This window comes from Pan troglodytes, chromosome 2 (assembly GCF_028858775.2).
Source record: "Pan troglodytes isolate AG18354 chromosome 2, NHGRI_mPanTro3-v2.0_pri, whole genome shotgun sequence".
Taxonomy (NCBI): domain Eukaryota; kingdom Metazoa; phylum Chordata; class Mammalia; order Primates; family Hominidae; genus Pan; species Pan troglodytes.
This window is the reverse complement of record NC_086015.1, coordinates 19,073,450-19,094,570: the sequence shown is the minus strand read 5'-3', so window position 1 is coordinate 19,094,570 and position 21,121 is coordinate 19,073,450. Positions and strand designations below refer to the sequence as shown.

General features: G+C 44.6%; 1 protein-coding gene across 22 annotated transcripts in view; it reads left to right on the top strand.

The window, feature by feature from the left end:
- Window positions 1–21,121, top strand: part of RBSN (rabenosyn, RAB effector) — a 29,129-nt gene extending 8,008 nt beyond the window's left edge. For 13 of the 22 annotated variants that reach the window (XM_016940545.4, XM_016940544.4, XM_063805456.1 and 10 more), the window contains 10 exons: window positions 687–827; window positions 5,254–5,354; window positions 6,170–6,215; window positions 6,319–6,480; window positions 8,605–8,846; window positions 10,410–10,480; window positions 13,031–13,117; window positions 14,028–14,130; window positions 15,483–15,587; window positions 16,263–21,121. In XM_016940545.4, the coding sequence (XP_016796034.2) occupies window positions 687–827; window positions 5,254–5,354; window positions 6,170–6,215; window positions 6,319–6,480; window positions 8,605–8,846; window positions 10,410–10,480; window positions 13,031–13,117; window positions 14,028–14,130; window positions 15,483–15,587; window positions 16,263–17,411 (2,207 nt within the window). In that variant the 3' untranslated portion in view covers window positions 17,412–21,121. Of the gene's footprint in view, window positions 1–686; window positions 1,092–1,762; window positions 2,009–5,253; window positions 5,355–6,169; window positions 6,216–6,318; window positions 6,481–8,604; window positions 8,847–10,409; window positions 10,481–13,030; window positions 13,118–14,027; window positions 14,131–15,482; window positions 15,588–16,262 lie in introns of those variants that run through there. The other 9 variants (XM_063805461.1, XM_063805458.1, XM_063805459.1 and 6 more) reach the window with 3 other exon arrangements.

The following is a 21,121-nucleotide window of genomic DNA, read 5'->3' as shown; positions in this document are numbered from 1 at the left end:
TTTTTTTTTTTTTTTTTTTGAGACAGGGTCTCATTCTGGTTGTCCAGGCTGGAGTACAGTGGCACAATCTCAGCTCACTGCAGCCTCGACCTCCTGGGCTCAGGTGATTCTCCCACCTCAGCCTCCCAAGTAGCCGGGACTACAGGTGCATGCCACAACACCCAGCTAGTTTTTTGTATTTTTAGTAGAGATGGGGTTTTGTCATGTTGCCCAGGCTGGCTTGAATTCCTGGACTCAAGCAATTTGCCTCCCTTGTGGGATTACAGGTGTGAGCCACTGCGCCTGGCCCAATTCAAAAAGTTTTGAAAAATGTATATACCCACTTCACCACCACTCCAATTAAGATAAAGAAGAAAACACTTCCATCACCCTGTTTTCCTCATCAAATTTGATTTTAGCACTTTTATTTAATTGTGCTCTTAAATTTGGCAATGAGCAGTAATTTAGCCCATATGTTGGCCGCCTGAACCAATTTAATGCTAATATTGACTAGTGTATTGCTCTGTGGTATTTGTAATATAGTGTTTGTGTGCTTGCTCCTGCATTTTACTTGGGATCTAAATATTTCTGGTGCATTTTTAAACAAACGATAATTATTTCATCAACTCTTGTTTTTTGAGATTTCTTTTGACTGTTTACTGGGTGTTCTTCATGGCTCATTTGTATTATTTGTTCCATTTTTCAAGGTCTTGTCCAGAAGGCTAAGAAAGCAAAGGACAGGTTGTTGAAACGAGAAGGGGATGATCGAGCAGAGTCAGGGACCCAAGGATATGAGTCTTTCAGCTATGGAGGGGTTGATCCTTACATGTGGGAACCCCAGGAGCTTGGTAAGAAAATTCATTTATTCATTCAGCAAGTGGTTATTGAGCATCTGCTATGTTCTAGGTAAAGTTTTAAGAGTTGGCTGAGGAGGCATCAGTAAACCATAATGGTCCAAGCTTCTCATGGACCTTATGCCCTTGCTGGGGGAAGAAAATGGAAGAGAACCAGCTGAGCATCCACTTTGTGTTAGGCACTACATTAAGTGCCTTATACCCATGGTCTTGTTAGATCTTCACTGCACCTCATGAGAACCTGCCCAGGGACAAACAGTGAGTAAACTGCAGAAGTAGGGTATGAATCCATATCTCTCTGATGTCAGCCCAGGCATAGAGTCCATTAATGATTCTTTCCTCTCACATAGGACATTACCTGCCCAGTGACAGGCACTGGTTTATGCAGCTTACTTTTTTGAATAATTATAGTAACATCTACCTACTTTCATGTTTTTGGGATGATAAAAATTCTCTAACATTTATTATGATGATTGTACAACTCTGAAAATCCTAAGCTGGGCGCGGTGGCTCACACCTGTAATCCCAGCACTTTGGGAGGCCGAGGCGGGCAGATCACGAGGTCAGGAGATCCAGACCACGGTGAAACCCCGTCTCTACTAAAAATACAAAAAATTAGCCGGGTGTGGTGGCGGGCGCCTGTAGTCCCAGCTGCTCAGGAGGCTGAGGCAGGAGAATGGCGTGAACCCAGGAAGCAGAGCTTGCAGTGAGCTGAGATCGTGCCACTGCACTCCAGCCTGGGTGACAGAGTGAGACTCCGTCTCAAGAAAAAAAAAAAAAGAAAAGAAAATCCTAAAAACCACTGAATTTGCTTTAAATGGTGTATGTATGTGAATTATATCTCAATAAAGCTATTTATCATGCCAGTCACACTTAGTTGAACTATCTAATCTTACATATCTGTTTTTGTTTTTGTTTTTTTTTTTTGGAGACGGAGTCTCACTGTGTCACCCAGGCTGGAGTCCAGGGCTCCGTCATGGCTCACTGCATTCCAGGCTCAAGTGATCCTCTCACTTCAGCCTCCTCAGTAGCTAAGACTACTGGTGCACACCATCACACCTGGCTAATTTTTGTATTTTTTGTAGAAACAGGGTCCTATGTTGGCCAGGCTGGTCTTGAACTCCTGGGCTCAAGTGATCCTCCCATCTCAGCCTCCCAGAGTGCCGGGATTACAGGTGTGAGCCACTACGCCTGCCTACATATCCTTTAACCGTCTAATGATAACAGTCATTAATATAATAAAATATTTTCTGTCCATGAAATGGGTAATTATTCCTTTATTTATTTATCATTCCCTTGTGATTTATTCAATTTTCATGTTTATGATCTTGTTCATCTTTCACAAAAGCCTTGTGGAGTAGTGGTCCTTTTTCCCATTTATGGATGAGGAAACTGGAGCTCCAAGAAGGAAAGCGAAATTTACCCAGGCTCATCTACTGTATCTTTTTAGTGCTGTTATAGAAGGTGTCTCTTTGAATAAGGAAAGTCCTACAACTGTGCTGTCCATTCAGTAGCCACCAGTCATGGGCTATTTAAGTTTAAATAAATTTAAATGAAATAAAATTAAAAGTCACTTCCTGTAGCACACACTAACCACATTTTAAGTGTTCTGTGTCCACTTGTGGCTATTTGCTACTGTATTGGAGAATGGAAACATTTTTGTTATTGCAGGAGAAAATTGCTTTAAAAATAATACTATACAGCTGGGCGCAGTGGCTCACGCCTGTAATCCCAGCACTTTGGGGGGTCGAGGCAGCTGAATCACAAGGTCAGGAGTTCGAGACCACCCTGGCCAATATGGTGAAACCCCGTCTCTACTAAAAATACAAAAAAATTAGCCAGGCATGGTGGCACATGCCTGTAATTCCAGCTACTCGGGAGGCTGAGGCAGGAGAATTGCTTGAATCCAGGAGGCAGAGGTTACAGTGAGCCGAGATTGCACCACTGCACTCCAGCCTGGGTGACAGAGCGAGACTCTGTCTCAAAAAAAAAATAATAATAATAATACTATACATATGTAATTATGAGATACATATGAAAGCCAATCCAAAACATGAAGGAGAAATTTTGGACACATGAATTCTTATTAGTTTTGTTTCATGATTGCCCATGTGAGATTACTGGGGTGATTTTCTGATTAAGTTGCCAGTTGCAGCAACTGAAGACAGTCACAAATTGTAGAAGGTCAAGTGAATGGCAAATTTTAGAAGTTAATATTTATTTATGATAGCTTGTTTGTGATACCTTGTTTCATGATTGCCAATGTGAGATTACTAGGGTGATTTTCTGATTAAGTTGCCAGTTGCAGTAACTGAAATCACAAATTGTAGGTCAAATGAATGGCAGATTTTAGCAGTTAATATTTATGGTCACCCCTAAGAATTCTAAATTAAAGTTTAATTAGATGTTAGAGTATGATTAGGGAAGAAAAGACATGTGGATGGTTAAGAGTATAGCATGTGTGGCCAGGTGCAGTGGCTCACCTGTAAACCCAGCACTTTGGGAGGCCAAGGCAGGTAGATCACATGAGGCCAGGAATTTGAGACCAGTTTGGCCAATGTGGTGAGACCCTGTCTCTACTAAAAATACAAAAATTAGCCTGGCATGGTGGCACATGTGTGTAATCCAAGTTACTTGGGAGGCTGAGGCATGAGAATTGCTTGAACCTGGGAGGTGGAGATTGCAGTGAGCCTGGAGATTTCGCCACTGCATTCCAGTCTGGGCGACAGAGCGAGATCTGTCTCAAAAATAAATAAAAAGAGTATAGCATGTGGAGATGCTGATCGAAGGATACAAAATTTCAGTCGGGAGGAATAAGTCAAGAGATCTGTTGTATAAGGTGGTGATTTATAGTTTTTTGTTTGTTTGTTTTTCTGAGACAGTCTTCCTCTGTAACCCAGGCTCGAGTGTGCTGCTGTGATCTTGGCTCACTGCAACCTTTGCCTCTGGGTTCAATTCTTGTGCCTCAGCCACCTGAGTAGCTGGGACCACAGGCGTGCACCACCATGCCCAGCTAATTTTTGTATTTTTAGTAGAGACAGGGTTTCACCATGTTGGTCAGACTGGTCTTGAACTCCTGGCCTCAAGTGATCCATGCTCCTCAGCCTCCCAAAGTGCTGGGATTACAGGCATGAGCCACCGCACCTGGCCTGATTATAGTTAATAAAAATATCTCGTATTCTTGAAAATCAGTGAGAGTAGACTTTGTATTGTCACCACAAAAAGTGGTAAGTATATGAAGTAATGCATATGGTAATTAGCTTGTTTAGCCATTTCCCAATGTATAAATATTTCAAAACATCATGTTGTACATGGTGAATATATGCAATTTTTATTTGGCAATTAAAAATTTTTTTAAAAGCATGGCATGTGACAAATTCTGTTACATTACAGTCTATAAATGAATAGGTGATCATTGGGAAGAGGACATGCACTGAGTGCCGGGAGGGTTGAGGACAATATGTTTCTGGAACAGGTGAGACTGAGCAGGGGATATTTCAGGTTACTCAGACAGTAAGCTATTTGTGTTGCAGACGTTTGTCCTGGGTTTTGGCTGCTGGACTGAGGAAGGTATCAGCTTAACTATCTCCCACAAGGGAATCTATCAGCATTTACATTTTTTTGGCCATTTTGAGAATTGTCCTTATCCTGAGGAAAAACCATATTGTATCAAATTTATAAAGTATAAAACAATAAGATAATTCAAAAATTTTTAAATCACCCATAATGTTACCACCCTGTTTATTTAACATTGGCATGAGAGTCAGTTAAGACTTTACAAATTTTAACTTATTTAATCATCGTTAACAACTCTGTGAAGTAGATACCATTATTATTCCATTTGATAGTTGAGTACTCTTAGAGTTACAGAGATGTTAAGTAATTTGTCCAAGGTTACACAGTGTGTGGCAGAATTGAAACTTGAGCACAGGCTGACTCCAGAGTCCATGCTCTTATCTGCTGTACTCTCAGGTCTCTCATATGGTACTTGGTGGCCTCCAAAGGCGGTTAACAATTTAGCAGATTTTCTTCCATTTGCTTTCCTGGTTTTTGAATTTTTGGTAAGGCTCTAAAATCCTAGAGTTTTTACTTGCTTTTGAAATATATTTTTTTTTCTTTCTGAAGTTGGTCTCACTCTGTCACCCAGGCTGGAGTACAGTGGTGGGATCATAGCTCACTGAAGCCTCCAGCTCCTGAGCTCAAGCCATCTTCCCGCCTTGGCCTCCCAAGGAGCTGGGATTATAGGCGTACATACCCATGCCTGGCTATTTTTTTTTTTTTTTTTTTTTTTTTGGAGAGAGACGGGGTCTCGCTATGTTGACCAGCCTGCTTTTGAAATTCATTGGGATAAGAGGCAAGGTAGAGAGGCTCCCTCAGAGAAACTGTAAGTCATTTGTCTCCCTACCTTCCTTCCCTCTAGGTGCTGTGAGAAGCCATCTTTCCGACTTCAAAAAACACCGAGCTGCTAGAATTGACCACTATGTTGTGGAAGTCAATAAACTAATAATCAGGTTAGAAAAGGTAAATTTTGTTGTCTTAAAACATTTTTTTCTACAAATACACATTTTCTGGGGAAAAATAATCACATTTCTATAGCCTGTGTTGTATATATCATATACATCTGATGGTGGCAGAGAAACACCTTCTCTAGAGAGGTACAAAGGACATGGTGGACAGTTCTAGCCTGGGCCAGCATTCCTTAAGAGAATGGCCCAGGTTGACAAACTTGCCACATGCTTAGCTTCCCTTTTCCCACCTATGAATCCCACTCAGGTGCTGGAAAACCTTTCTTCCTTCAGATTCTTCTTTTGGGTGTCCCAGGCACAATCATCCAGTGAGGTGTAGTGTGTGATGGCAAACAAAGAAGTGGTGACCAGGTCTCACGGGTGTATTTTCATCCTAGTTGTGCTTGTTGTGTGTAACCTGGATTGTGTGCTGGGCATAGTAGCAAGCACAAGTACAGTTCTTTATGTGTACTTTGTAAGGCAGAAATATGTGGCCAGTTTTAGGGTCCAGGAGCACCGTGGAGAATGGAGAGTTTTCTGTTGCTTTCAGTCGTTGCCCTTACCCATCCTTGCCTACCCCTGGTTATTGCTAAAATGGGTAACTGACAATAAAGAGATTAGAAGTGGGTTATAGGAAGCGAGGTGGGTTCTAGATGCAAAACTAATACCCTGTCCCATGTGAAATTGTTTTTGTGATTTTGTGGAGTTGGGGATGACAGATGAGACTTGAGGAATGCAAATGTGCTAATTTCCCGCTTGATGTATTGGAAAGTGTGGAGCATGTATACATCACCTGGTTAATTTCATTTGGCACTATTTTCTTCCGGTCAGCTCACTGCATTTGACAGAACAAATACTGAGTCTGCAAAGATTCGAGGTAACTTTAAAACTTTGCTCACATTCATCTTATTATCTTTTTTTCCCTGACCAAAGCTCTCTTTAAAATGGCCTGCTTTCTTGTTGGTTTGCTCTTCCCAAAGCAATAGAAAAGTCTGTGGTGCCTTGGGTCAACGACCAGGATGTCCCTTTCTGTCCAGACTGTGGGAATAAGTTCAGCATCCGGAACCGCCGCCACCACTGCCGCCTCTGCGGGTCTATTATGTGCAAGAAGTGTATGGAGCTCATCAGCCTTCCCTTGGCAAGTAGGTGACTTGGAGGTGGGGCCCTGGACCCTCATCTTCTTTTGGGCCTAGCTTATTTGCTAATTACCACTGGGACCGTGGAACCTTTTTGTTAAATTAATGGCTCATGGGAATCTTCATTCATTGAGTTGCTGTTTCTGTGAAACCCACTGCAGGCTAGGTACTATGCTAGGGGCCAGGGATACAGTGGTCTATAACAGGGATTGGCAAACTTTGTAAAGGATCAGATGGTAAATACATTTAGGCTTTCTGGGCCACATATGGTTGCTGTGACATTTCTTCTTTCTTTAAACAGCCTTTTAAAAATGTGAACACTAGACTGGGCACAGTGGCTCATGCCTGTAATCACAGCACTTTGGGAGGCCAAAGCAGGCGGATCACTTGAGGTCAGGAGTTTGAGACCAGCGTGGCCAACATGTTGAAACCCTGTCTCTATAAAAATACAAAAATTAGCCTGGCGTGGTGGCATGTGCCTGTAGTCCTAGCTACTCAGGAGGCTGAGGCAGGAGAATTGCTTGAACCTGGGAGGTGAAGGCTGCAGTGAGCTGAGATTGAGCCACTGCACTTCAGCCTGGGTGACCGAGCGAGACTCCCGTCTCAAAAAAATAAATAAATAAAATAAAATAGCAATGTGAAAATTATACTTAGTTTGAGAGCCATATAGAAACAGCCTGGAGGCTGGACTTGGCTCACAGGTCATTTTTTGCCCATTTCTGGCCTATAAGCCTATAAGGCATTGTCCATTCTTCCAAGGAGTCTAGCATCTATCAGGGGATATAAACTCACAAATAAATAATTGCTTTCTAAAGAGAGATGTACAATGAAAGAGACTGTCAGGAACTCAGGAGAGGCTGACCAACTCTTTGTCTGCTCTGCTTGGAAGTGGCAAGTGTGACTTTGAGAAGAGGGTCTTGAATATAAGCAGTGGGCTAGTCCCTTCCTGTGGGATAAGTCACAGACAACTCACTGCCATATAGAAAAGACTAATATCATAATATGAGAGATGCTGAGTGCTGTGGGCTCAGGGACAGTGAGAGCATGCATGCTTAGGGCTGGGAGGTGATGTTCGAGAAGAGCCTTAAAAGATGAGTAGGATTGCAAAAGAGATGGAGAAAGAGGACATTTTAGGTAGAGTGAAGAGTAGGAGCAAAGGCATGGAATTCTGGAAAGCCCAGGGTAGGTTAATAGATGAGCAAATAGAATAGTTGGGGGTGTGTGGAGGACAAAGTTTAGGTGGAACCCGATCCTCCAGGACTTTGCAACCAAGCTGAGTAGAAGTTGCTGAAGATGATCTCATTGGCTTCTGGGAAGTTTGGGGTAAATTTGCAACACTAGAGAGTTCTGCTGACTGTGCACACTGTTGGCCATGGGGTGTCTGGATAATGTGGGGACAAAAACAGATGCTTCTTCTTTCCAACTCTCACATACACCAGGTCACTTTACCTTGATACTTTCTCCCTGAGACCAACTCCCTGTCTCACATGAGATTTTATAAGCTGCCTTTTTGGGACACTATTCACCCTTCTTCTCTTGAGCTCTTTAGCCAGCATTTACTGGGCAGCTGCTGTGGGGTGGCCCTGCTGGATATGTTAAGGGTACAAGTGTGAGTAAGACACAGTTCGTACCCACAAAGAGTCATAGGTTCCTAGGGCAGCTCTGGGGTGTACATGCAACTGTACACAGGGAGAAGAGTGGAAAGTGCTCCAAAATGGGCAGTGTGGTGGGAACTGATGGGAAGGATGGATAGTTTTTGCCTCAGGGAATTGGAAAAGGCTTTCCTGGAGGACCTGCCATTCGGAGAGGGTAGGAGCCAGATGTTTGGGAATAGGGAGAAGGCTGTGGAGGAAAGTCTCCCGGGAGAATGTTTGTTGTGTTGGAGGCACAGGGCAAATGCAGGAGAGTGGCAGGTGGAAAGGGAAGGCTGTTTGGATTTGGAGGGGCAGCAGTGGAGTCCTTTCTCACCAGTCTGACACCAGGAAGGCAGAGGGGCAGTACTTGCCCACAGCTGGAGCCTGATCTTATTACTCTCCAAATCAAACACCTGTGGACTGACACCTTGAGGTCGTGGGTATGGTAATTGGATGCTGTGGGGGTCATTGCTGCCTGTTGGTGTTGTGGTTACAGACAAGCTCACCAGTGCCAGCAAGGAGTCCCTGAGCACCCACACCAGCCCCAGCCAGTCACCCAACAGTGTCCATGGCTCCCGCCGAGGCAGCATCAGCAGCATGAGCAGTGTCAGCTCGGTCCTGGATGAGAAGGATGATGACCGGATCCGCTGCTGTACACACTGCAAGGACACGCTGCTCAAGAGAGAGCAGCAGATTGATGAGAAGGAGCACACACCTGACATCGTGAAGCTCTACGAGGTGATTCGCGCTGTCTGGTCTTGGGTCTAATTTCTTAGGCAGATTTGGCTGTTTGTTATGTACACTCCTGCAGATTCTGGAGAATGCTTTGGGAAGTTGTTGGTTTGAATTATTTGTAGTTCCTGTTAAAGGCCCATGTTATGATTTCCCAGCTAGGGCCCTGTGTGAGTCAGAGTCATCCTGGGTGTGTTGCAACAAACTCGCTTCAAGTGGCCTTCCTTGGCCACTTGAAAGCAGGTGGGTGGAAGCTTTGGTGGCCCAGAGGCAATAGGAGGAAGGGCAGTTGCCATGTGGTGTAGACAGGTTCTGTGGGGAGGGCAGAAGCTAGAGATGTTCATAAACAGTGGGCCAGAAGAATCCTGGGAAACTCACTTGGGAGTGTTGGACTTTACAAGTTTTAGAAAGTTCTACAAGTTTTCAGGCTTCACCAGTTTACTGAGTGTCCCCTTCTAAGTTTGTCCAAATGCCTCAGCTGTCGTTACTTGAGTGATCCCACAGCCCCCCTACTAGATGCATACTCTGAGAGGAAATAGTGTGCAAAGAATATCTGGGAGTGAGACTGGCTTGGTCCCTTAATGGCCAGGTGAGACCTGTGAGCTGAGGAAGACTAGCCAGGTGGACTGGGTGGGGAGGCAGTAAGAGATGCAGGGAAGAGATCAGCCCAGGCAGAGGAAGCAGCTTGTGCAACATTCTGAACAGAGGAAGAGTGTAATTTTGCCTAATGACCACGGAATAGTCATTGTTAGTAGTTCTGCAGGTCATAATGGCAGTGTTTCTGGAATCCCTATGTAAATACTCAGGCTACTAGAAATGGTGTCAATTAAGCCCCATGTTGGGTTGCAGATGTAGCATTCTCCATCCTTTGTGTGGAGTTCACGACCTGGTATCTCATTTCCGTGAATACCCACAGTGCTTGTGCCACCTCCTCTTTTGAAGTAAGCCCTGGCATTGCCTTGTGCTGGTTTCCCATTGTTGCCTGGCATCACTTGGCAGAGAAAGAAAGTAGCAGCTAATTCCTTTTTGTCTTGGTAGACACCTTGGCTTGTGCCCTGGAAGCCTTGCTCCTCTCAAAAACATCTCGCCGGGCACTTTGGGAGGCCGGGGCAGGCAGATCATTTGAGGCCAGGAGTTCGAGACCAGCCTGGCCAACATGGCAAAACCTCGTCTCTACTAAAAATATAAAAATTAGCCGGGCGTGGTGGCAGCGCGCCTGTAATTCCAGCTACTCAGGAGGCCGAGGCATGAGAATCGCTTGAGCCCAGGAGGCAGAGATTGCAGTGAGTGGAGATCGCGCCATTGTACTCCACCTTGGGTGACAGAACAAAATTCCTTCTCAAAAAAAACAAAACGAAACATCTGATCAGAAGCTCCATTCTCACTTTCTTTCCTTCCTACAAAATTTTCTGCTTGGAAAGTAGGCCTATAAATCAGGAAATTGATAACAACAATTAATGTGTTAGAAAAGTGAACATTTTAAATATAGCTCCATTGATGGAGCCTAGCTTCTGGGTAGGTGTTTCTATATCTTGAGCATACCACTTACCTCTTTGTTTTTGTTCTTAGAAATTACGACTTTGCATGGAGAAAGTTGACCAGAAAGCTCCAGAATACATCAGGATGGCAGCATCATTAAAGTAAGCTATTCATCTATGTTTTTCTAATCCAGTGGTGACTGTTTTCTGGCATTTTAGGTCAATTCTCCAGTAGCCAAAAATGAAAATCTTAACTTCAACCGTGCTTTTTTTCTGAGACCAGCTGAAGTTGGTTTTTTTCCACTTTTGGCTATTATGAAGAGAATCATCTTCATGTCTGTCTTTTAGTGGGGTACAGGCTACCATCACATGAGCTTGTAGAAAGACAGCCACATTCAGTTGACCTTGGCTATTCTGACTGAGCAGGTTTGGGAAGGGCCTCAGACAATAGGTACTGCTGCTGAGTGCAGCATCTGGACAGAGCAGAGGAAGGGCAGTGGGTCTCATGCTCATGTCTGGGTAGATGCCACTTGAGTGTCACATTGAGGTGTCAGGGCTTAAAGCAGGCATGACCATTAGAGCAGGGGCTGGCAGACTGCAGCCCGTGGGCCAAATGTATCCTGACATCTGCTTTTTTTTTTTTTTTTTTCCGAGACGGAGTCTCACTCTGTTGCCAGGCTGGAGTGCAGTGGCATGATCTTGGCTCACTGTGACCTCCACCTCCCGGGTTCAAGCAATTCTCCTGCCTCAGCCTCCCAAGTAGCTGGGACTACAGGCACGCACCACCACGCTCAGCTAATTTTTTTATATTTTTAGTAGAGACAGGGTTTCACCATGTTGGCCAGGATGGTCTTGATCTCTTGACCTCGTGATCCACCCGCCTTGGCTTCCCAAAGTGCTGGGATTACAGGCGTGAGCCACTGTGTCTGGCCAACATCTGCTTCTTTTTTAAAATCGAGATGTAGTTCACACACCCTAACCTTTACCCTTTTAAAGTGTACAGTTTGGTGGTTTTTAGCATATTCACAAAATTAGCGAACATTACCACTGTCTTCATTGTAAACATTTTCATCACCCCAATAGGAAACCCCATACCCATTAGCAGCCACTGCCGTTTCCCCATCTCCCTGGACACCACTAATCTATTTCCTGTCTCTATGGATTTGTCTGCTTTTGACATGTCATATAAATAGAATCATAAATATAAAATCTCTCTTGTCTGGCTTCTTTCACACAGTGTACTGTTTTTCAGATTCATCCATGTTGTTGCATGTACCAGTACTTCATTCCATCTGTATGAATGCATTGCGTGGATACTTGTCACATTTTGTTTATCCATCAGTTGATGAACATTTGGGTTTTTTCCACTTTTGGCTGTTATAAATAATGCTTCTGTAATATTTGAGTACAAGTTTTTATGTTTTTTGTGTAGATATGTTTTCATTTCTCTCGGGTAGGTACCTAGGAGTGGAATTGCTGGGTTTTATGGTAACTATATATTACCATAGAGTAACATTCCATAGAGGAATTGCTAAATCGTTTTGTGGAATGACTGCACTATTTTGCATTCCCACCAGCAGTGTATGAGGGTTTCACTTTCTTTATAGCCTTACCAACACTAGTTATTGCCACCTGTTTGCATAAAGTTTTATTGGAACACAGCCATGCCCATGTTTGATTACTGTTTGTGGCTGCTTTTGCACCACCATGACAGAGTTGAATAGCAGCAACAGAGACTGTGTGGCCTGCAAAGCTGAAAACATTTATGATTCGGCTCCTTATGGAAAAAATTTGCTGATCCCTGCTTAAGATCGTTGCTTTTTCTGAAGCTTAGTGTTTGTAACCTAGAAGTTAAAGTGCTAACTACTAGAGTCAGATCCCAGCAGTGTTTTCCCAACCTGTAGGAAAAGAATTAATTATGGTATCCAGTGTTATTAATTTCAGAGTTTTCTGTCTTTGTCTTAAACCTGTGTTGCCTATCTGCCACATTTAAAGCGATGCATGTAGTAGTAGATGTGCCTTTTTTAAAAACAAAACCATGCGTATATATATATTTAAAACAAAACCATGTGTGTATATATATATATATATATATATATTTTTTTTTTTTTTTTGAGACCGAGTTTTGCTCTGTCGCGTAGGCTGGAATGCAGTGGTGCGACCTCAGCCCACTGCAACCTCCGCCTCCCAGTTCAAGCAATTCTTCTGCCTCAGCCTCCTGAGTAGCTGGGATTACAGGCACCCACCACGATGCCTGGCTAATTTTTGTATTTTCAGTAGAGATGGGGTTTCATCATGTTGGCCAGGCTGGTCTCGAACCTCCTTGGGTACTTTTGAGCGAGAAAAGCCAAGTAGTTTTCTGCTCTTAATGTAGTGTAACCACTTCTTACATCTTGTTAGATATAGTGGAATTGTTTAGGAAAAGTAGGCCAGAGTAAATTCAGCCGCATTTGTTTTGGTGATGAGCATAAGGGCTAGTCCTTGGAGGCCTTGGCATGAATCTGTCCCTGTTGCGTGTGCAAATCGAAACATCACTTCCACTTGATTCATTCATTCCAAGAGATGGACACTGCATTATATCCGAAAGTCTGAAATGCCACCTTTAGAGAATTAACTGCCTTTGTGAGGCCTTACACCTTTAGCGTCCTTCTACACTATGCTGTCCAATCTGCACCATGAAACTTAGGTCACGTGTCTCTGGTTTCTCCTTAGTGCTGGGGAGACAACCTACAGTCTGGAACATGCCAGTGACCTTCGAGTGGAAGTGCAGAAAGTGTATGAGCTGATAGACGCTTTAAGGTAAGGTCCATTAAGTGGTATCCTGCCCGCTGGTGGAATGGAGAAGATGCTGTTCTAATGAAATGGCGAAAGCAGACCTGCACTCACTCAGACTTCTGGTGATGGGGCAGTGGGTGAGGAGGAGGGCAAGGAAGGGGCCAGCTCTGGCACTTAATGCATCTCAGTGACTTTTGTTTCGTTAAGGATTTCTACTGTTTGCTATTATTAAAGAAAGAGGAGCTGGTTATTGACACCTATCACCTGCCAGTCACTGGCTGTTTTCTCTAGAATAGCTCATTTATTCTACTGAAGTTACCCTGTGAGGTAGGGATTAACATCCTGTGTCAAAGGTGAGGAATCATGTCACAGATAGCAAAAATTGTGGAGTGAAGTTAGAAACTCAGATTCTTTCTTTGTGTCTGTGTTCAAGTCCACAGCTGCTTTTTAACTGTGGACTGGCCGTTGGGGTTAAATTAGCCAGTGACTCAGAGGGAGAATAAGATGAGGTGCCTTTGTCCATCCAGACATACAGCAGGAGTTCGTAGTTGCAGGGCCTGGTACAAAATGAAAATGCATGTCCCCTGTTCAAAAGTTATTAAGAATAAAGACACTAACAGCAGAGCATTAAACCAAGCACAGGGCTCTTTTAAGTGCCAGTCCTTTCCAATTGCATAGGTTGCTCACCTGTGAAGCTGGCTCTGCATGTGTAGTCAGTCACTCCATAACAGTGTTGTGCGCCCTTTGCTAAGGCCTGTGTACAGCCAAAGGGTAAGAAATGGGCTTTGCCTTCAAAGAGACTTCGATGGAGTCACTTGTCCATCTTTACACACCTTCCTGGCATGAAAGCCTGGCAACTCCAGATGTTATACTTTTCACCCTTGTTTCTGAAGCTGGCAGTGCTCATTATATTCATGTGTTTGTTCCAATTCAGTAAGAAGATCTTAACCTTGGGCTTGAACCAGGACCCTCCACCACATCCAAGCAATTTGCGGCTGCAGAGAATGATCAGATACTCAGCTACACTTTTTGTGCAGGTAAAGCCATCCTGGGTTGGCATAAATGTTGCACTTGGCCTGTCCTGCTCTTTTGCTTCCCAGGAGGCAGATCCATGCCAATGACTTGTTTACTTCCTATTTATACATTTATTATTTTTTGAAATTATGAATGCATGATGCCACACTTAGAGAAAAATCTGGATTTCAGAGAAAACTAAAACTACTTTTAATCCTATGTCCCCATTACAATCACTCATTATTCTGGTATGTTTTCTTTTTTCCCATTTGTATTTTTTATATACAGTAGTTACGATACTGCATATTGACTGTATATGCCATTCTTTAACCGTTTTCCTTTAGTTGGACATTTGATAGACTAATTTTTTGCTGCTGTTAAGTGTTGCCATGATAGTAATAATGGTACTTAGTATTTCTTCCTTAGGATAATCTCCTAAGAGACTCTTCTTGAGCCATCAGCTGGGAGGAAACAGCCGATTAAGGGCAGACTAACCTAAGTGGTTAGATCTGAATTGTGTCTTTCTATCCCTGAAGGCCCCTTCTGAGAGAGTCACAGTTAACCACTCTTGGGGCTCCCTGATAAAGAGATCTGTTTTTTTCTTTTTTTTTAAATTAAAACAAAGTGTTGGGTTTTTTCTTTTATTAAATAGAGACAGGGTCTTACCATGTTGCGCAGGCTGGTCTCAAACTTTTGAGCTCAAGCAGTCTGCCCACCTTGGCCTCCCAAAGTGCTGGGATTATAGGCGTGAGCCACTGCACCCAGCCAACAAAGAGATCTAATAGATAGAGTCCTGTCAGGTTAGTTTTCTAACTCTGTAGTATAGAGAAGTAGGCCCTTCCTCACTTTGATTAGTGACTCTATTCAGCAATCATTTGTTGAGTGCCTCCTATGTACCAGGTAGTGTTTTAGGTGCTGGATGTCCTATAGTGAACAAAAAAGACCAACGTTCCTGTTCTCGTTAAGCTTATGTTCTAGAGAAGGAGAGAGATCATAAACAACTAAAATATCTAGTATGTAAGATAGCAAAAGTGCTCTGGAGAAACTTACAGCAGGGAAGTGTGGGAGAGAGGGCTGGGATTGAGGTTTGCCAAGTTAATAGGATGGGCAGGGACAAGACCTCATAGAGAAGCTAACATCTGAGCCAGGTGAATAACTGGTATATCTGATGTTGATCATTTCATAAGGAAAATGCAGGCCCATTTGGAGTTGACTGTCTCACCCAATATGAGTTCTCTCCTTTCTAGCTGCTGTCAAATGATGTCACTCTCTGAGAACAGAGTGGCTCAGCTTAAGCAGACTCTCATCATGGGGCTTAAGGTTCATTTTTTCTCTAAAAGGGTTTAAGTGTAGAATTGTCTGTCACTCCCTGCAGGAAAAGTTGCTCGGTTTGATGTCACTGCCAACCAAAGAACAGTTTGAGGAACTGAAAAAGAAAAGGAAGGAGGAAATGGAGAGGAAGAGGGCCGTGGAGAGACAAGTGAGTGAAGCCAGGGATATGGGGCCCGCTTCCTCCTGTGGCTCTCAAGCACAGAGGCTGCCATGGGCTCCCAGGTTGTGTGGGGTTGTAGTGAATCAGAACCTCTCTCTCAAATGTGCATATTTCTTCTGTTGTGTTTCAGCCTCACTTTCATCTATGGGAACTAGAATAATTGTTTTTCTCCCCAGGGCTTATTTTTCTTTCAGAGCTTCTGCTGATTCTGTCATGGCTAGAATACCACAGAGATTGACAGTTCTCCCTATGGCAGGAGTTGCAGAGGACCAAGACATTAGGAAGTTCCTTGTAGAACATATCGGTATATGCAATATTAAACAGAAAATTATATGTGTATTTAACGCTGCGTGAGATTCCAGTGTAGATGAGGGGAACAGACCTTAGAGGTTTAAGAAAAGTATACGGCCTGTGAATCTAAGATTGAGAAAATCTGATGCCCTAACTTATTCATTATATTTTATTTTTGAAAATCAGGCTCTCCCTTCAGCCCACATATACACAAAAACATGACTTGATTTTAGCAGTTGGATAACTTTGTCCTGAGGTGAGAAATTGGAGTGTCACTGGCACAGGGATAGAGGGACAACAGAGGGTGGGTGACAGTGTGGGCTGCTGCCAGCATGGTGACTGTTTCTTCTCTCTGCTTTGCTCTCTCCCCAGGCTGCCCTGGAGTCCCAGCGAAGGCTTGAGGAAAGGCAGAGTGGCCTGGCTTCTCGAGCGGCCAACGGGGAGGTGGCATCTCTCCGCAGGGGCCCTGCCCCCTTGAGAAAGGCTGAGGGCTGGCTCCCACTGTCAGGAGGTCAGGGGCAGAGTGAGGACTCAGACCCGCTCCTCCAGCAGATCCACAACATCACATCATTCATCAGGCAGGCCAAGGCCGCGGGCCGCATGGATGAAGTGCGCACTCTGCAGGAGAACCTGCGGCAGCTGCAGGACGAGTATGACCAGCAGCAGACAGAGAAGGCCATCGAGCTGTCCCGGAGGCAGGCTGAGGAGGAGGACCTGCAGCGGGAACAGCTGCAGATGTTGCGTGAACGGGAGTTGGAACGAGAAAGGGAGCAGTTTCGGGTGGCATCCCTGCACACACGGACTCGGTCCCTGGACTTCAGAGAAATCGGCCCTTTTCAGCTGGAGCCCAGCAGAGAGCCTCGCACCCACCTTGCTTATGCTTTGGATCTAGGCTCTTCCCCAGTTCCAAGCAGCACAGCTCCCAAGACCCCTTCACCTAGCTCAACTCAACCCACCAGAGTGTGGTCTGGGCCCCCAGCCGTTGGCCAAGAGCGCTTACCCCAGAGCAGCATGCCACAGCAACATGAGGGGCCCTCCTTAAACCCCTTTGATGAGGAAGACCTCTCCAGCCCCATGGAAGAGGCCACTACTGGTCCTCCTGCTGCAGGGGTTTCCTTAGACCCCTCAGCCCGCACCCTGAAAGAGTACAATCCTTTCGAGGAAGAGGACGAGGAGGAGGAAGCAGTGGCAGGGAATCCATTCATTCAGCCAGACAGCCCAGCTCCTAACCCCTTCAGTGAGGAAGACGAACATCCCCAGCAGAGGCCCTCAAGCCCTCTGGTTCCTGGTAACCCCTTTGAGGAACCCACCTGTACCAACCCCTTTGAGATGGACAGTGACAGTGGGCCAGAGGCTGAGGAGCCCATAGAGGAAGAGCTCCTCCTGCAGCAGATGGATAACATCAAGGCATACATCTTTGATGCCAAGCAGTGCGGCCGCCTGGATGAGGTAGAGGTGCTGACAGAGAATCTGCGGGAGCTGAAGCACACCCTGGCCAAGCAGAAGGGGGGCACTGACTGACCAGCAGTGGAGAGGGCACCTTCGGGCCCAGGGGTCTGGCAGGAGCCAGTGGAGCAGGACAGAGGGCAGGCAGGATGGATGGGGAAGGTGGCAGGGTGAGAACTCAGATGCACACAGGTGAGGGGCAGGAATCTGCTGTTTTGTGTTGTGCACTTTGAGGTATTTCCACTACAGTTGAATAATAAAATAGAAACTAGAACAGGGAGAATCAGCATTCAGTTGCTGCTTTTCCTGTTTATTGTTACTATCTTTTATAATCGGAGGTTTACCCCTTTTGAAGGGACTTTACATTTTTACTACCGAGATATAACTAAATGCAGCTCTGTTGGGCCCAGGGCAGAAATGGCTGCTGTGTACCTCTTGGGTCCGTTTGCTACTGCCTAGTCTTGGTTCCTTATGCAGTATTATAGGGCAGCCTTTTTAGAGCCCTTCCTTTAGCCAAGACAGAGAAGATAGATTCCACTGAGCTCTATTCTGCTCTGACAGAAGTCCATCCCTAGTAGGCTGTGAGTTCCATTTCACCTGGGGCCGCCTCTCCCCTGCTCTGCACTTCCTGTCTGTACAATAGAAGGGGGAGGTGCTGCTATGAAGGGGAGAGTTTAGACCCAGGAGAGCCCAGCACCTCTTTTTAAGGTGGGGTGATGGGAATATTTCACCAGGGTCTATTTTCTCAGTTTAAGTTCTTTTTTGTCTCTTTCAGGAAGTTAAGCTCCCAGTGCAGGGTATCAATGTGAATCTGGTCCTGAGCTTTTTAGAAAATAAGAGTGGTGGCCGGGCGCGCTGGCTCACGCCTGTAATCCCAACACTTTGGGAGGCCGAGGCAGGCAGATCACAAGGTCAGGAGATCGAGACCACCCTGGCTAACACAGTGAAATCCCGTCTCTACTAAAAATACAAAAAATTAGCCAGGCGTGGTGGTGGGTGCCTGTAGTCCCAGCTACTTTGGAGGCTGAGGCAGGAGAATGCTGTGAACCTGGGAGGCAGAGCTTGCAGTGAGCCGAGATCGCACCACTGCACTCCAGCCTGGGCAGTGAGAGTGAGACTCCGTCTCAAAAAAAAATAAGAGTGGTTAACTTTTTGGTTGATATTAATATTATTTGTGAGAAGAGTTTCCCCACCCTTCTTCTGATAGAACAATTGTCTGTCACTGGAGAAATCTCCCTCCAGAGCTTTGGCAAAGTTACTCTGATCTGGGTCTGTTTAAAAGGCCGGGTCTCTAATTTAGGAATCGGTGATTTGGAAGCTTTTGCAGAACATCACCAGAAGAAGGGAAGCTTCCCAGAGTCAGAAGCTAAATTAAAATAATTTCCAAGGCTATTTGATCAGCCTTCTTCCCTTTTGGTTCATTGTGTCCTGACTTGGGGCACTGATGAGATTTTTTATTTTTTTTGAGACAGAGTTTCACTTTGTTGCCCAGGCTGGAGTGTAGTGGCATGATCTCAGCTCACTGCAACCTCCACCTCCCTGGTTCAAGTGATATTTGTGCCTCAGCCCCCTGAATAGCTGGGATTACAGGCGTGGGCCACCACGCCTGGTTAATCTCTGTATTTTTAGTAGAGGTGGAGTTTCACCATTTTGGCCAGGCTGGTTTCGAACTCCTGGCCTCAAGTGATCTGCCACCTTGGCCTCCCAAAGTGCTGGGAATACAGGCGTGAGCCACTGTGCCCGCCCTGATGAGATATTTTGTTACCAATGTTAGTATTAAGAAACTGAAATGTTTGAAGAAGCACAACCCAGGATCGTGCTGGTAGCACCACAGTACTTAAACTATTGGTCAATTAAGGCCAGAAAGGGAAATTGTTAATTTAGCTCTGGTGCTTTGGTTTACAGGAACATAACTCTTAACTGACATCTGACATCATGATAGCCATATGTGCTCAGCTCTGGGTAGAGTTTCTGCAGTTACTCATCTGAACTAATGAACAATAACTGACCACTAGTCACTTTATGCCGTGTAACTAGCTCTAGGCCATACTTTCACTGGTTACTGGTGTGAAAGCTGAAATTCATTTTGTTACATTCTGGTGAAGACCCCTCTTGATAATGGGAATGTTTTAACTCTCTTGATGAAAAAATAATCTGTATTTGTGTTGATGTTCACATTTCTGTAGCACATTTCTTATCCTTTTGGTTGAATGAAAAGATCTTGTATAGGGGTGTGGAGACGGGGAGTGGGTAGAAGTATGTGAAGGACGCTTTGCATTTGGGATCTGTTCACAAACAGCCATATGAGTGTGTTAATGAATGTCAGCCAGTTACCAACCCTGCTGGTTGTTATGGGTTGTTTTGAGAAGTTGGCAACCAGGCATCTAAGATGTTGCCTGGTACAGGCCTCTTTTCTTCCCTGAGGCCCATGACATTTCTCTGTTACTCTAGAGGGTTTCTCAGATGGCCAGTAGGCTCCTCCCTGCTTAGGGTCTCATTTCTCTGAAAAGAGGATGAACTGAAAAGCAGGTAGTTCCAGAAGCTAATTGCTGCTTTCCATCATAATTATTTTTCTTGTGAGAACATTTCTCTTTTAATTAGCTAGTGATTTTGATTAAGACTAATTCACTAAACATACCCTTCCCTCAAATCACCTCAGGTAGCAATCTGTAAGTAACTAAAAGCATTGAAAAACACACAAGAAACATTTTTTAAAACTATTTTTAAAGGCCCGGCCGGGTGCAGTGGCTCACTCCTGTAATCCCAGCACTTTGGGAGGCCGAGACGGGTGGATCACCTGAGGTCAGGAATTTGAGACTAGCATGGCCAACATGGTGAAACCCCGTCTCTACTAAAAATACAAAAATTAGCTGGGCGTGGTGGCAGACGCCTGTAATCCCAGCTACTCAGGGAGGCTGAGGCACAAGAATCGCTTGAACCTGGGAGGCGGAGGTTGCAGTGAGCCAAGATTGCGCCACTGCACTCCAACCTGGGTGACAAGAGCAAGACTCCGTCTCACAAAAAACAAACAAAACTGACTGACTGAATATACTAAACCAAACTAAAATCATATTCTTTTGATTAAGTTTATCCATGGCTGTATTCTTCTATGAATTCTTCCATTTAATTCTTCCATGATTATCTTCTCCTGTAAATACATCACAGGAGTTAGAATTCTCTACCCATCAGCTGTACCATGTTGCAGAATTCATGCAGGCACAAAGTTGGAGTTACAGAGATGGGTTGACAGCAGGGCAAACTTGGCCTATGTATTATAACCACAACTTCAAGTTCTTACCTCATGTGAATATTCACCCTTTCTTTAGTCTTCCAAGGCAAACAGCCCCGTCTTATCACCAGATGAGCAAGGTCTTGATATGGCATAGCAGATCTCCCTAGACACAGATCATGAGAAAAGATGGAAGAGACTTAGGGATTCAGGCATCAGATGAAGTTGGCTTTTCCCTTTTATGCCTTGTTTGTATTTACCCTGTCTAATACACTAAGGATACTTACTCATTGTACTTGCAGCTCAATATGTCTTTGCTGTTCAGATACTAAAATGTACCTCTGAGTCATTGTGAGCTGTGTGGTAGGTTGGACATTGGCATAGTTGGTGATGGGATTCAAAATGAAAAGGTGGTCTCTTTACCAGGTCACAGACTGTAGCAGATTGTGCTTGTTATCTGACAATGACTGTCACTTTGAGGGTCGTTGATTTGCATGCACTACTCTGGGGCCTTGTATTGGAGCCTTTTTTAAAAAAAATAAAATCTGAGATAGAG